Source organism: Nicotiana attenuata, chromosome 1, assembly GCF_001879085.1.
Source record: "Nicotiana attenuata strain UT chromosome 1, NIATTr2, whole genome shotgun sequence".
Taxonomy (NCBI): Eukaryota; Viridiplantae; Streptophyta; class Magnoliopsida; order Solanales; family Solanaceae; genus Nicotiana; species Nicotiana attenuata.
In genome coordinates, this window is record NC_031989.1 from 99,114,010 (window position 1) to 99,129,797 (window position 15,788).

Sequence of the window (15,788 nt, forward strand, 5' to 3'; positions counted from 1 at the left end):
AATAGTTTACTGCCCCTTCGCCTATACCACTAAGAGCAACAATGTTGCATATACGATTCTGGAACTCAAAATCACATATAAACCATGTCAATAGAGCTTAATGACTGTAATTTGCCTCAATTCTGAAACTGTCTAACGCCTAATGAGAGAATCTGTTCACGTGCATTTGTTGTCTACGTGTGGATGATAATTTGGGCCCTTAACTTCCATTTACGTGAATGTCCTATTTGTTTTGTATGTCGCCTAAGTTTATCATTTTGAGCAGCATTAGTAAAGTCTAGAACCACCCAAATAGAGGTCCAAAGCCTCTTGGACCATAGGCATGGGATGGGTAGTGCACGCATAGGGTATGATTTAGAATTGAACTAAAGTGCTTTTAGGTAAACAACTTCAACATAGTTATCGGGTAGCAGGAGATGATAGCCTGTGCCCACTGAATAATACGAGTAATTCCCCATATCAAGGGAGTTGCGAAGTATTATTTATGTTGCACGGGGTGATCCTTTAGGCTAAAAACCTTAGGACCCCCCTTCCCCTTTCCTTATACACTTAGTCATCTAATATAGGCCGTTACAGCTATATCATTGTAACCCATAAGATATTTCTCAATTTTCATTGTTGTATAATAAAACTCTATGCCCCTTTATTCTCTTTGTTTATTTGATCATCTTGCCTAATTATGATCCACATATTCTTAAGTTTGGCCGGGATCCATAGTTGTGGACCTTCAAGAGTGCCTAACACCTTCTCTTTGAGGTAATTTAAGTCCTTACCCGATCTTTGGTGGCGTTGACTAGTTAAATAGAGTTATCTGCAAATAGGTGACCTAACGCACCTTAAAAACCGTTAGTTGGTGACTCTCATTCTTTGAGAACTCTATCTCCCATCTAAAAGAGTTGTCACAATGTCAAAACCCAATTTTGTGAGAAAATGGGGCGCGACATACCTCTCGAGCCTACGCTGCTCCCCCTTAGAAACTGTTGCCCTACCCTCGGGCTGAATTGGGGCTACTAGTGGTACCGACATAACCTCTGGAATCTGATCGACTTGAACCCACTTCTCTAGGGTGCGGGCGGCAGGAGTTTGTGGTCCTCCCCCGGCATGAGATGTGGCTGGAGCATGGGGCATTAACCCTGCCTCAGCTAGAGTACCAAACATCCTCAGAAACTGTGCAAAGGTCTCCTGAAGAGCTGGTGTAGTAGTAGGCATCTCAGGTGCCTGCACTCCGACTGGAGCTACTGGTAGATCCTCTACGCTAGCTCATGTGGGTGCTCTGACTGCACCACGTATACGTCCTCGGCCTCTTCCCTGGCCCCGGCCTTTGGCGGCTCTAGTAGGGGGCACGGGTGGCTGGTCATCTGATCTGGCTGTACGTGTCCTCACCATCTGTGAGAGAATAGAAGAAAGAAGATTAGAACTTCTAAGTCAACAATTTCGCTCGACAATTTCGCACGACAAGGAATCTCCGTACCGATTTGCGAGACTCTACTAAACCTGCTTGTAACTCAGGACACCTTTGAACTTAGAGCTCTAATACCAACTTGTCACGACCCAAATCTCCCTCCGTAAGAGGTCGTGATGGCACCTAGTCTCTACGACTAGGTACACCTAACATTTTGTGGAATAATAAGTTGAAATCATAAATCTAACAACTAACTGCAATAAAGAAATAAATAGTTGGTATAAATATCGCTCGGCATGCACAACAACCAACTCTCGAATACACCCAAATGTTCCCCAAGACCCGAAACATCATAAGTCACAAGCTTCTACGAATTTGCCTAATTGTTTCTATACATCAATAACTAGAAGAAGTAAAGGAGGAACAACATCAAAGCGATAGAAGGGGACTCCGAGGTCTGCGGACGCGACAGATGTACCTTGAAGTGTCCGGAGCAGCAGCAAGTATGCAACTAGTAGCGAGGCTGGTAGGAGGTACCTGGATCTACACACGAAACATGTGCAGAAGAGTATCATGAGTACACCACAACGGTACCGGGTAAGTGCCAAGCCTAGCCTCGGTCGAGTAGTGACGAGGTTAGGTCAGGACCCTACTAATATATATATATATATATATATATATATATATATATATATATATATATATATATATATAGAAGAGCGAGAGAAGCAGCTGAAGGTCGTCATGTGTGCTTGCTGCTAAAGGGTATTCTGGCCATTTCATATTGCNACAGCAACAGTGTCTGAAGGCTTGGGCGAAAGGATGTTGTCAACGACAACTGAACAAATATACGATATCATCAACATTAAGGTACATACATATACAACATTGCAGTTAACATAAGCCAACAAAGTTAATATAATACTTCGATAGTTAACACATAAACATAAGCTTTGACAAGTCCATTGTATTTCCTATCTGTTTGCAGAATGAGTTATTCCCTGTTGCCCATATCAATCAACTACTTGCAGATAAACTGTTCAGAATTCAACTACAAAGGTCATCATCCAGAACACCAGACAAAAATGCAGGTTCTCTGGTCCTTTTATCATACACTGAAAAACCAACAATGTTTCTACCAGAAGAGTCAGCATCTGTGGGTGATGCCCAGAGAATTATGGAAGAAGAGTCAATACTTGGGGCTAATGCAAAAGCAATTAAGAAACGGAAAAGGGAACCAAGTACTCTACTAAAGCCGCAGTCAAGGTTAGAATATTTGCATACTGCTCTCATCCATACAATTTTTTATGATATTTGTTTCAGGATTTGTTTTGTCTTTCAAAATGGTGTTCCATTTCGAGATATTAAAAAAAAAGTAGTGTTTGCTAAGGAGAATGAATTGATTTAGGTGGTGAAAATCATGCAATAGTTTATTTTAAAGCTGGACAACTTAGACCTTTTAGCTGCACATGTAAGGAGTCGAGATATTTTTTTCCTGCATAAGTTTCTTGATTAAATTTTGGCTTCCTTTTTGGTCTCATAAAATTTTGAAATGCCTGATGAGATATCTATTCTCCTTGATTTTTTATATACTGACAAATCACTTACAGAACCATTTTATTTCACCATGTAATGTATGTACCGCTAAAGCTCTCTTTGGGAGGTAAGTTGAGTTATCACAATACAAGAAAAACGGCATATTTAGTGTTACCCACCTCTATGCCGACTTTAGTGAGGCAGCTAACATCCCATAAGAATAACCATGGATATGTCCCATTACAGATACATATTTTGTTGTTATTGAGAGTGAGATGTTTGGATAGGTTGACTTATGCAGTTTCGTGGGATCTGTTTGGAAGTGTTAAACATAATGTTTCAAATATGAAAATAAAATCTCTCTTTATTTGTACAGATTGTCAAGGCAGTGATGTTCGCTGAAATGGTATGCGATGTACAGAGACATTTTGACAGATCATACCGATCTTTTAACCAGGTTTAGATAGTTGGTCGCCTTAACAAAATGTTCCACATTTTTTGCCTAAATAGTTGTCAGTAGTGTATGCCTATGTTTTTGAAGGCAATTGGTATTATTTTTTGGATCTTGGAGCGGTCTCCAGATATTGTATAATGACATCTTATAATTAGGATCCATGTACATTTCCGAAAGTTTGCGACGTTTATCCTATGGTGTTTACTTTTATGCTACTGATGTCTACTTTTACTATTTAACAAAAGAATTATAGATGTATAATGGGCTTCGGCGTCATAACAAAGAGCTAAACAGAAGGATTTCCTCTGTTTTGAGAGGTTATTTTCGATTTCGGATGCTTCGTTACAATCTCCTATGGCTTGTGGAAATTCCTGGAGATTTAAATGAGCTTCGACGTGATTACAAAGAGCTAAACAAATGTATCTGTTTTCAAAGGTTATTTGAATCAAGATTTTTGTACCATGTATTACTAGCTTCTTCTTCTTTTTCTTCTGCAAACAATGAAGTGGTTCAACATTACTCTAGAAAGCTAACTAATGAAATTTTTAATTTTTTAGCTATGTAATCTCAAGATAGATATATAAACAGAATTGTAATTCTAGCAGTAACTACAAAGTTATTGCACTCCAGGTCATCAACAAAGTTATTGCACTCCAGGTCATCATGTAGATTTACATTTACCTTTCTTTCGCTACTTCACATATAAACACCACTATCAGCAAAATTATCTGCTAATCTTTTGTGACAAATAAAAATAAGTTTACACTATAATTTGTTGGGCCCATGCAAAGCATGGGCAACATTATCTAGTTATTACTAATATATGGAAGAGCGAGAGAAGCAGCTGAAGGTCGTCATGTGTGCTTGCTGCTAAAGGGTATTCTGGTCATTTCATATTGCTCCTAATTTTGGCTGAAAGCTAACGTGTGTGAATCAACTTTACAGTTGGTGCAAATACAAGAAGTCTGCGGCGCTTTTGTATGACAGATAGGTCACTCTCTATCTCTATCTATTCATCTTCTTTGTTTTTCTCTGTCTGCATTCTACTACTTCATCCTCTGATTTCTTCTTTGTTTCAACTTTCAAGTGAGTGAATAATTTGTTATCACTGTAATCTATGAGTTTGTTTTGAATTATTGTAAGTTCTTTGCTGTTTTGATAGCAATTTGGTCGCTACTTTCGATTTCACGAAAAAAATCTGTACGTTCCCCTTCAATGTTGAATTTTATCGATGTCATTGCTGCTTGTTTTTTGGGGGTTCCCCAGTGCTAGCACAGTGTCGTATGTTAATTAGTCAATTTTGGGTTTTACTGATTATGCTTTTTGAGAAATTTTGGACTTATTATACATCTAAATCTCTTTATATGCTTTTCTCTACTGTTGCTTTGAATAATATGTTATTTTCAGTTCTGTATATGAAACAATTTACTAAAAAAATTTAGTGATACCAAGAACAGAACTTCTTCCATTTTCTTCATACAATAAGTTGTTTTCTTTTTCAGAATATATGTCAAAACATTATTGTGCCTATATGTCAAAACATTATTGTGCCTCAAATATTTATCTATCTTTCTTTTATAAGCTTATTTATTTTTTCCCGAAGTGTTAACTTATTTGTTTGAATAGGTTGAATTTTGTTTCTTAAAATATTTGGTTGTGCTTCTTGGTTTGTGTTTAATCCTGGGATTTGTTCTTGCAATTTTACACTTATCAATATACAGGTTATATTGAGAAAATGGAAGAAAGACTTAGTATCAGTGAAATTACACCACTAACTACAGAATGGACTTGTAAAGTCCAGACTGTAGATAAATTTTGGCCGCGAGACAGTAGAGATCAGCGAGTTCATTTTCAGACAATAATTGTCCAGGATGTAAACGTAAGTCACGTTACAACCATAATTGTAACATAACATCTTCTCACTTGTACTCTTCCAATAATTACTGCGTTATCATTCTTGATAACACTGTAGGAGGAACAAATTTGTGTAATACTCTATGGTGACGACATTAAACGATGTGATAACTTGTTCGAACTTTTTGAGACATATCTGATTTCAACTGTGAAGGTTAGAAATCCGCAGCCTTATTCACTACATATTGGCCAGTTTGAGTGGATCGTTGACAGATTCACTATTATTGAGTCTATCCCAAAAACTAACGAAAAGGAGGCACCGTTACCTCCTCCGTCGAGACTGAGTGCGATTTCGTTCGCCGACGTTGAACAACAGCCTTCTGGTGTTGAATTTGGTATGTTTCAAATAACCCTATGCCTTATAAGAGCTTAATTGCTTCGGACCCATGGTCAATGCAAGTATATTGGTTTTACCTACATTTGTTTTTTGTTTATAACAATAGATCTACTAGCTGTAGTGGCAAACTGTGGTGTAATGCAATACACCGCTGATCAGACTAAGAGATTTCAAGAGGCCATAGTTATGGACAATACGTGAGTCATTTAATTTTCTGTTACATAACAAAATCTCTAACTGACACTTATAAAAGTACATGTACAGGAAGAAACCTCTTTTCTTCACTATATGGGAAGATTTGGCAAGCAATGAAGGAATTGAGTTACCGAGACAAGTGAGGCAACTTCAAGAATATCCTGTTATTCTCGCGAAACGGATAGGTACCACAACATACCATGGTGGTAAGTTCATGAAGTTCCTATTTTTACATATGGATAATGGTTCCGCGTTGGTTATTAACAAAATTTGCATACACAGTTTCCCGTTTGGCAACAAGATACAACTCAACAATCTTAATCAATCCCCTATATGTGCAAGCAACTGAATTACGGAATTGGTACAATACAAACTATGCTTAAAATGTATCACATTATTATTCAATTATAATTTGTTTTGTGAAAAAAAAATTGTCTGACATTTCCTGTGCGAATTATAGGGTAGATAAGAACAAAGAAATGTTAATCGAATACACAGTGAAGAGTTCAGCAGAGTCAGCTTCATCGCTTAATCTTGTAGCTGTTGACGATGAAATATTATCTATTTCATCTATTGCTACTCAAACCTCCGGTGTGAGTTCAGTAAATTACAATATGGATAACTGTTAAACCTCCAGTGTGCCACACCATGTATCTTTTATACAATATGGATAACTGTTAAATATGTTCTAATATGCTACTATTCGTGTCAGCCCAATAACATTATGGTCTAAACAATATTAGAGTATAAATTTTTGGAATAAACTCTTACGCTAAAATTCAACTACCTATCAAACAGATCCTCTTACGTTGTTTATCTTTTTTAGGAATTTTCTTAGGTTCTGTAGTTCCAAATTACCACATATGTTATTTTCTTACTTGCTGGCCATATTGAACACATGTTAATCAAATAGATGTATACCAGAAGCTTACAACTTCAACTATGGCTGCTTACTTACTGTTAATTATAGCAGACTAATTATCTTGCTAGAATAGAGTTTTGGGATTGTAGTTATGTGCTTCATACAAATCCTACATTTTCCATATGTTAATAAGAATATTATCAAGTGTTCAGGTTGATCCGCCCTTTTGATCTCTCCTGTTACTTTAGGCATCTTACAGTATCTTATTACTCAATACAAGCTACAATATTGTTCCTCTAATACGCAACTTTGTATTATTTCGTCACTGGAAATTATATGCAATTAACAATTGATGATTTAGCAAGTTCCATTGCTTATATTATAAAAAAAATAAACCTGACGACTTGTTTCATTATTTACACTTTGCAGGCAGAAATTTTTTACGTGGAAGGAGAAATTTCGCTACCTGAGTATTTCCAACGATTTTATCTGCTACGTTGTTCTGAATGTAACCATCTTGTTCGGAGCAAAATAAAAAGGGAGATTCAATGCATAAACTGCAGGCTACCACGAATGTTAATTCCAAGGTAACAACCGCTACTAATAAGATGATGTCACTGACAATATTTAATACTGTGTGCATTAATAATCTGTGTCGCCTCAAAAGTCAAAGTAGCCAGTTTTTCTTAAAAATGTGATAATATCACCCCTCAAGGCTTTTTCCATGTTCTTTTGTTTTTCTTATGCATACACGTTAATAACCACTTTGCGATATTTTGGGATGCACTATAGCTGAAAACTCATTTAAGCTCACTAGAGCACAAGCAATGAGCTAAACAAAAACAAACTGTAGCTTTCTTTAACCACAACTAACGCTATTCTAACGACAGAAGAAAACAAAGGCAGAGGCACAAACTACTGCATTTCTTCTGCTAGCATTTGCAGTTACAAGTATTTTATTTGATTTTTACCTTGTTTATTATATGTTTCTCTATTTCTGACTTATGGAACTTTGTCAAAGTAAAGCTTTGGCCGAGTTATGAATAGACCAGTGAGTTTCAGTTAAACTCTGATTACTTTCACCCTCTTTTCACTATCCGAAAGAGTTTTCTTTCCTTTTTTGTTCCAATAGTTTTCATGTCCTGACTTTTGAATAGCTACAGAGAAAACTCAAATGTTCAGGCTTCTATTATTGTAAAAGTTATGCCTGAAATAAGTTAAAGCTATTAGTTTTCCTACCTGATTTCTTATATGTTACTTTGTGCGAATCATAGAAACGTAAAGCCTTGACCTAATTGTTAATAGGTCAATGAGTTTGTGTTCTGTTCAATCTATCTGTTATCTTTTAACTCGATTTATTTGTGGTGTAAAGTGTGATACTTTTAATGATATATAAATATTGTAATTACAGAACTGTTTTGGAATTTGTAGTGTCTCTATATTTTCAATTGAACTGTAAAACCACATCATAGGTGCCACTTTGAGGTAGAAATTACAGATGAAACAGGCACGACGACAGCAACAGTGTCTGAAGGCTTGGGCGAAAGGATGTTGTCAACGACAGCTGAACAAATATACGATATCATCAACATTAAGGTACATACATATACAACATTGCAGTTAACATAAGCCAACAAAGTTAATATAATACTTCGATAGTTAACACATAAACATAAGCTTTGACAAGTCCATTGTTTTTCCTATCTGTTTGCAGAATGAGTTATTCCCTGTTGCCCATATCAATCAACTACTTGCAGATAAACTGTTCAGAATTCAACTACAAAGGTCATCATCCAGAACACCAGACAAAAATGCAGGTTCTCTGGTCCTTTTATCATACACATAAAAACCAACCATGTTTCTACCAGAAGAGTCAGCATCTGTGGGTGATGCCGAGAGAATTATGGAAGAAGAGTCAATACTTGGGGCTAATGCAAAAGCAACTAAGAAACGGAAAAGGGAACCAAGTACTCTACTAAAGCCGCAGTCAAGGTTAGAATATTTGCATACTGCTCTCATCCATATAATTTTTTATGATATTTGTTTCAGGATTTGTTTTGTCTTTCAAAATGGTGTTCCATTTCGAGATATTAAAAAAAAGTAGTGTTTGCTAAGGAGAATGAATTGATTTAGGTGGTGAAAATCATGCAATAGTTTATTTTAAAGCTGGACAACTTAGACCTTTTAGCTGCACATGTAAGGAGTCGAGATATTTTTTTCCTGCATAAGTTTCTTGATTAAATTTTGGCTTCCTTTTTGGTCTCATAAAATTTTGAAATGCCTGATGAGATATCTATTCTCCTTGATTTTTTATATACTGACAAATCACTTACATAACCATTTTATGTCACCATGTAATGTATGTACCGCTAAAGCTCTCTTTGGGAGGTAAGTTGAGTTATCACAATACAAGAAAAACGTCATATTTAGTGTTACCCACCTCTATGCCGGCTTCAGTGAGGCAGCTAACATCCCACAAGAATAACCATGGATATGTCCCATTACATATACATATTTTGTTGTTATTGAGAGTGAGATGTTTGGATAGGTTGACTTATGCAGTTTCGTGGGATCTGTTTGGAAGTGTTAAACGTAATGTTTCAAATATGAAAATAAAATCTCTCTTTATTTGTACAGATTGTCAAGGCAGTGATGTTCGCTGAAATGGTATGCGATGTACAGAGACATTTTGACAGATCATACCGATCTTTTAACAAGGTTTAGATATTTGGCCGCCTTAACAAAATGTTTCACATTTTTTGCCTAAATAGTTGTCAGTAGTGTATGCCTATGTTTTTGAAGTCAATTGGTATTATTTTTTGGATCTTGGAGCGGCCTCCAGATATTGTATAACATCTTATAATTAGGATCCATGTACATTTCCGAAAGTTTGAGACGTTTATCCCATGGTGTTTACTTTTATACTACTGATGTCTACTTTTACTATTTAACAAAAGAATTATAGATGTATAATGGGCTTCAGCGTCATAACAAAGAGCTTGAGAGGTTATTTTCGATTTCGGATGCTTCGTTACAATCTCTTATGGCTTGTGGAAATTCCTGGAGATTTAAATGAGCTTCGACGTGATTACAAAGAGCTAAACAGATGGATCTGTTTTCAAAGGTTATTTGAATCAAGATTTTTGTACCATGTATTACTAGCTTCTTCTTCTTTTTCTTCTGCAAACAATGAAGTGGTTCAACATTACTCTAGAAAGCTAACTAATGAAATTTTTAATTTTTTAGCTATGTAATATCAAGATAGATATACAAACAGAATTGTAATTCTAGCAGTAACTACAAAGTTATTGCACTCCAGGTCATCATGTAGATTTACATTTACCTTTCTTTCGCTACTGCACATATAAACACCACTATCAGCAAAATTATCTGCTAATCTTTTGTGATAAATAAAAATAAGTTTACACTATAATTTGTTGGGCCCATGCAAAGCATGGGCAACATTATCTAGTAATACATAGATGCCTCATGAATTGTCTCATAATTTATTTGTCGAAAATGTACATATATAGTTGTTTATAGGCAAAATCTTCTCTCTCTCTCTATGCTCTCGGCGTAAGTTAGTCTAACCTACGTTGGTGTGTCAATGGCAGGGGCGAGAGGCAGGGGTGGTGGCCAAGGAAGAGGACGAGGCCGACCACGGAAGATTCCAATTGATAAGTTCAATAGTATAGCTGGAAACGTTAAAGATTCAAAGGAAGATGAGGAAGATGAGATGGGAATAGCGGATGCAAACAAAGGAGCTACATCACAAGCTGAAGCTTCAGAAAGTAATCACGAGCTCCAAACGAGTCCAGATCCAGTGCTGAAGGAACGAGATCTAGGTGGGAAAGCAACTAAAGTGAATGAGAACAGCACCCAGTCACCAGCCAATGGAACAGTAACAATAGCTGAAGAGAACAAGGAAGAGCCAAGGGTGGAGGAGAAATCAGCATGGACGAGTTTATTTGTGAAGAATAAAGCAGCAGAAAATGGTATGAAACTAACCTATATTCCACCAAAAGTGGTAGATGGCCAAGTTATTGTTCAATTAGATAAAAAAGAGGTTGATAGAGAAACAAAAAAATGGCAAGGGGCCCTAATTGTGTATGTACTGGGTGAACTACCAGGATACAATGTAATGAAAATGTATATAGAAATTAATTGGAACATAATTCCAGATCCAGAGCTATACTTGCATGATGATGGCTATTATATTGTCGGGTTTAAGACTATGGAGGATATGAAGGAAATTATGTTAGCTGGACCATACACAATCAGTAACAGGCCTATTATTCTTAAACAGTGGATAGCTGAATTTGATTTTAAGAAGGAATTCCCCACTGAAATTCCTCTATGGATTAGATTCCCTAAACTTCCACTGAATTGTTGGGGGGAGAACTCACTAAGTAGAATAGCAAGCTCAATTGGTACGCCTATGTATGCTGATGGGCGTACTGCTAAACAGTTGAGGGTGTCCTATGCCAGGATGTTAATAGAGGTGGGTGTGACAAAGCCTTTGAAGGAGGAAATATTGGTTGAAGACCCAAATGGAAGCACCTTCCTGCAGCCAATTTACTATGATTGAAAGCCTAAATTTTGTGAAATATGCCAGGTCACTGGGCACAACTGCAAGCAAGAAGGGAAAGGACAGAGGCAGTATGGTGTAGTAATGAATGAAAAGAGAAAGCCTAAGAAGATAACACAACAATGGGTAACTAAAGAGAATGGGAAAACACAGATTGTAGCAGAAGAAGCTAGGGCAAAACCAAAACTAACCAAGCAGCAGCAACATGTGGCCACAACAGGAATGGAAACAGGGCAAGGCTCAGGGGTGATCAAGATCTCAGTATTACAAGAAGAGCAAACACCTATGGTTATGAGCAAAAATCAAGAGCTGGAGAGGGCAAGCCCAGAGTTTAATGATATCAACTTTCCAGTGCTTGGATCAGTTCCATTAAGGAATGGATTTCAAATACTAAGTAGAGGGGGGAATGGTGCTCACACTGAACCTCCTGATATAGGAGGTAAGGCAAAGAGATCTTTATGAACTGGTTAGTGTGGAATACAAGGGGATTGAATAAGAGATATAAGCAGAAAGAATTAAAGAAAATCCTCAAAACAAAAAAAATAGGAATAGCTGCTATAGTTGAAACAAGGGTCAAGGAAAACAAAGCTGGAACAATCACTAGAAATATAGCTATGGGATAGAATAGTTTGCACAATTATTCATCTGCTAGGAATGGGAGGATATGGGTAATATGGGATACAAATAACTTTCAGGTAGTTAAGGTGAAGGAGACTGCACAGTTGATACATTGTGAAGTTACAGGATGTGAAATAGACTGCTTGGTAACTTTTATATATGGGTTCAATACAATTGAACAAAGAAGAGGGATATGGGAGGAACTGAAGACACTAGCTCAAGGTATTGCCAAACCTTGGCTAGTAATAGGGGATTTTAATGCAATATTGAGTTCAACAGATCGAGACCAAGGTAATCCAGTGCAACAAGCTGATGTCCAAGACTTCAATGACTGCCTTCAAACAACTAACTTGAATGAAGTGATATGGAAAGGGGATTATTATACATGGACAAATAAGCAAAGAATGGAAGACAGAATTCAAAGCAGAATTGATAGGGCATTTGGGAATTATGAATGGATGATGAAATGGGAAAATATAGTAATGGAGTATGAGCTGCCAGGAATATCCGACCATGCACCAATGTTGCTGAACATGGGAGAGGAATAGAATAATACTAAATGTCCATTTAGATTTTTCAATGTTTGGGCAGACCATAGGGAATTTGATCAAATAGTAAAAGAGACCTGGGAACAACATAAAGATCCTTGGATCATGAGGGGAATATGGAGGAAAATGAAAGCACTAAGAACAAGGCTAAAGACATTGAATAATAGAGAATTTAGAAATGCTGAACAAAAAATGGAAGAAGCAAGGAATGAAATCAGAAGAGTGCAGAGTCAGATGCAAAAGAACTTTACAGATGCTATGCAAGAGCAAGAAAGAAATGCATTACAAAAACTGAAAAAGTGGTCAATGATTGAAAAGAGTATTATGAAACAGAGGGCAAGAGCAAAATGGATACAACTGGGAGATATAAACACTAAGTATTTCTCAACAGTAATGAAAGAAAGGAAGTACAGGAAGCAAATAAAGGAGCTGACAACCATGGAAGGGAAGAAAGTTAATAAACCAGATGAGGTTAAAGAAGAGATAATTAGTTTCGATAAGAGTCTAATGGGTACATCAGCAAGAAGATTTACAGCAGTGAATAGAACAGTAATGAAGAAAGGACTAATGCTAACTTAAGAACAAAGACTGATGTTATGCAAATAGGTTACTAAGCAGGAAGTGTTTGAGGGACTAAAAGGAATAGGAGATGATAAGGCTCCAGGGATAGATGGATTTAATGCTGTATTTTTTAAAAGAGTATGGCACATTATTGGTAGTGAAGTGACTACAGCAATACAAGACTTCTTCTCAACAGGAAGATTATATAGAGCCATTAACTGTACAGCCGTCACCCTGATACCCAACAACAATCAGAGAATTTAGACCAATAGCATGTTGCACAGTGCTATATAAACTGATTTCAAAGATCCTGGCTGCAAGAATAAAGAAGGTAATTGGAGGGATTATATGTGAAGCTCAAGCTGGCTTTGTCCCAGGCAGAAAAATAGGTGATAATATCATTCTGGCTCATGAACTAATAAAGGGGTACACAAGGAAACATATATCACCAAGGTGTATGATCAAAATAGACATACAAAAGGCTTATGATTCAGTTGAATGGAACTACTTGGAGCAGAATATGAGGCTAATAGGATTCCCAGAAAGATTTATAGCTTGGGTGATGGAATGTGTTAAAACAATGAACTACACTATCATGGTGAATGGAGAACCAACTGAACCTTTCAATGCTGAGAAGGGACTTAGACAAGGAGATCCTATGTCTCCATTTCTATTCGCAATTGCAATGGAATATCTAAGTCGAATCCTACTAGAAATGACAGAGAGGAAGCAATACCATTATCACCCCAAATGTGGCAAATTAAAACTAACTCATTTATGTTTTGCAGATGACCTTCTAATATTTTCTAGAGGAGATGTTGAATCAATAACTGAGGTGCTGCAAAGTTATAATCAATTCTCAGAGGCATCAGGATTGCAAGCAAATATTGGGTAAAGCTTCATCTATTTTGGAGGAGTGAAGCAACAAGTCCAAGAGCAGATGCTGCAAATAATCGGATTTTCAAGAGGAGAGTTACCTTTCAAGTACCTGGGAGTTCCACCGTCAACAAGGAAGCTAACAATGATACAATGGTAGCCTCTCATAGAGAAGATTGTAGCAAGGATCACTTCATGGACAGCAAAAAAATTATCATATGCAGGAAGAAGCCAACTGATAAGTAGTGTTTTATTTGGTGTTCAGTCCTATTGGGCTCAACTGTTCATAATACCAACAAAGGTGATGAAAGTTGTGGAGAGCTTCTGTAGAAGTTATCTGTGGACAGGAAATAATGTCATCACAAAGAAAGCACTAATCAGCTGGGAAAAAGTTTGTTATCCTAAGAGTAGTGGAGGATGGAACCTCACTAACATGAAAATCTGGAATAAGGCAGCTATAATTAAACTGTATTGGAATTTAGCAGAGAAAGAAGATAGAATGTGGATAAGGTGGATTTATACATATTATATAAAGGGTAAACAGATGGAACAAGTCCAAGTCCCACAACAAGCAAGTTGGATGGTAAGGAAAATAATAGAGGCCAGGCATATAATGGAGCAGAACAATGTGCAGATCTGCAGGAAAAAAGGAAGTATTAAACATATATACCTTCAGCTGCTAGGTGATCATCTAAGAATGCCATGGAAGTGCTTGATGTTTGGTAATGCTGCAAGGCCAAAAGCTAAATTCACAGTTTGGTTGCAGATGCAGAATAGATTACTTACTGCAGATAGATTGAGCAAATGGGGAATGCATGTAGAAACAAAATGCAGTTTATGCCAGAGAGAAGAGGAAACAAGAGATCATCTCTTTATGGAGTGTGAGTATACAAAAGCAGTGATGCAAAAGCTGATGTACTGGACACAGAACCAAAACATAGTAGCAGCTACCTGGGAACAATATGTGAATGAGGTGATCAAGAGAACTAAAGGGAAAACAAAGGAAGCTCAACTTTTCAAGATGATATATTCTGAAATTGTACATAGTATATGGATAGAGAGGAGCAGAAGAATTTTTGAGAAAACAAGTATAGGATGGGAAAGGATAGCTAAAGAGGTAGCTTGTGTGTGCTGTGTACGAGCTCCTCCTAGACTACTGGATATAGTCCAAAGTTTTAGATATTAGAACATAGGAAGAGTCGAGAGTTATGTAAATATGATAGTCTAGCTGTGTTAGCTAACTATAGGATTTTGTAAAGCTTTACTGGTGATTAATAAAAGAGTTAATTACCAAAAAAAAAAAATGTACATATTGAATATATATTTTATAATTTTAAATAAAGTGTGTAAATGTCATTTAATGTTGTTGTTGCAAAAGAGGGTAGTAAGAAAAAGATATGTCTACAGTTTTGCCTTTGATACCATTTAAATTCATTTATCTATACTTTACTATATACTATTAGAAAAGTTGCGGTTTCGACCTGTATGTTTAAAGTCTTTTTGTAACGTTTGAGGGCATTTAAGTCTTTTTATATTAGCTCTTACAAATAAATCATGTACGTGACTTTTTTCCCTACACAAACACTACGTGTAATTTTTAAATGACTCCAAGGTAGGGTTTCATCCAATTTATTTACATAATGAACTAACAAAGTTTAGATTGCTTCTCAAATTTTCTTCGTCTTCCTCAAATTCCTTCTACTTGCAGGTCATTTCAATCAATTCTGGCCATGTTTTTTGCTATGCATCTAATATAGAAAACAATCAATCCCTCTTTAACTTCAATTTTGTTGTTTTGTATTTGTTTCTCCTTCTTTTGTTGTTTCAGCCCACATGCAATTTTTTTTTAGATCAACAGTAAAAGCACTACACAATGGAGCTTCACCTCAAATTCGTG

At 36.6% G+C, this 15,788-nt stretch overlaps 1 protein-coding gene and 1 long non-coding RNA gene across 4 annotated transcripts; both read left to right on the forward strand.

Annotated features, from left to right (window-relative positions):
- LOC109238841 (replication protein A 70 kDa DNA-binding subunit B-like) lies at positions 3,646-6,467 on the forward strand. The gene is made up of 7 exons (XM_019405323.1): positions 3,646-3,811; positions 5,114-5,271; positions 5,365-5,641; positions 5,750-5,840; positions 5,908-6,023; positions 6,121-6,199; positions 6,299-6,467. The coding sequence occupies exons 1-7, from the start codon at positions 3,646-3,648 to the stop codon at positions 6,465-6,467; spliced, it is 1,056 nt and encodes a 351-aa protein (XP_019260868.1).
- On the forward strand, positions 7,601-9,531 carry LOC109241822. Of its 3 annotated transcripts, XR_002070304.1 has the most exons (4): positions 7,601-7,651; positions 8,173-8,296; positions 8,415-8,692; positions 9,338-9,531. It is a non-coding gene; the product is annotated as an uncharacterized LOC109241822 (long non-coding RNA). The 3 variants fall into 3 exon arrangements; XR_002070302.1 differs by lacking the exon at positions 7,601-7,651 and having other exon boundaries at positions 7,921-8,296; XR_002070303.1 differs by lacking the exon at positions 7,601-7,651 and having other exon boundaries at positions 7,923-8,296; positions 8,458-8,692.

Excerpts from the sequence above, each read along its gene's own strand:
- LOC109238841 (XM_019405323.1), top strand. The coding sequence starts at position 3,646 with ATGTATAATGGGCTTCGGCGTCATAACAAAGAGCTAAACAGAAGGATT. Across the intron at positions 5,841-5,907 it reads GCCATAGTTATGGACAATAC|GAAGAAACCTCTTTTCTTCA; the intron begins GTGAGTCATTTA and ends GTACATGTACAG. Across the intron at positions 6,024-6,120 it reads TATTCTCGCGAAACGGATAG|TTTCCCGTTTGGCAACAAGA; the intron begins GTACCACAACAT and ends TTGCATACACAG.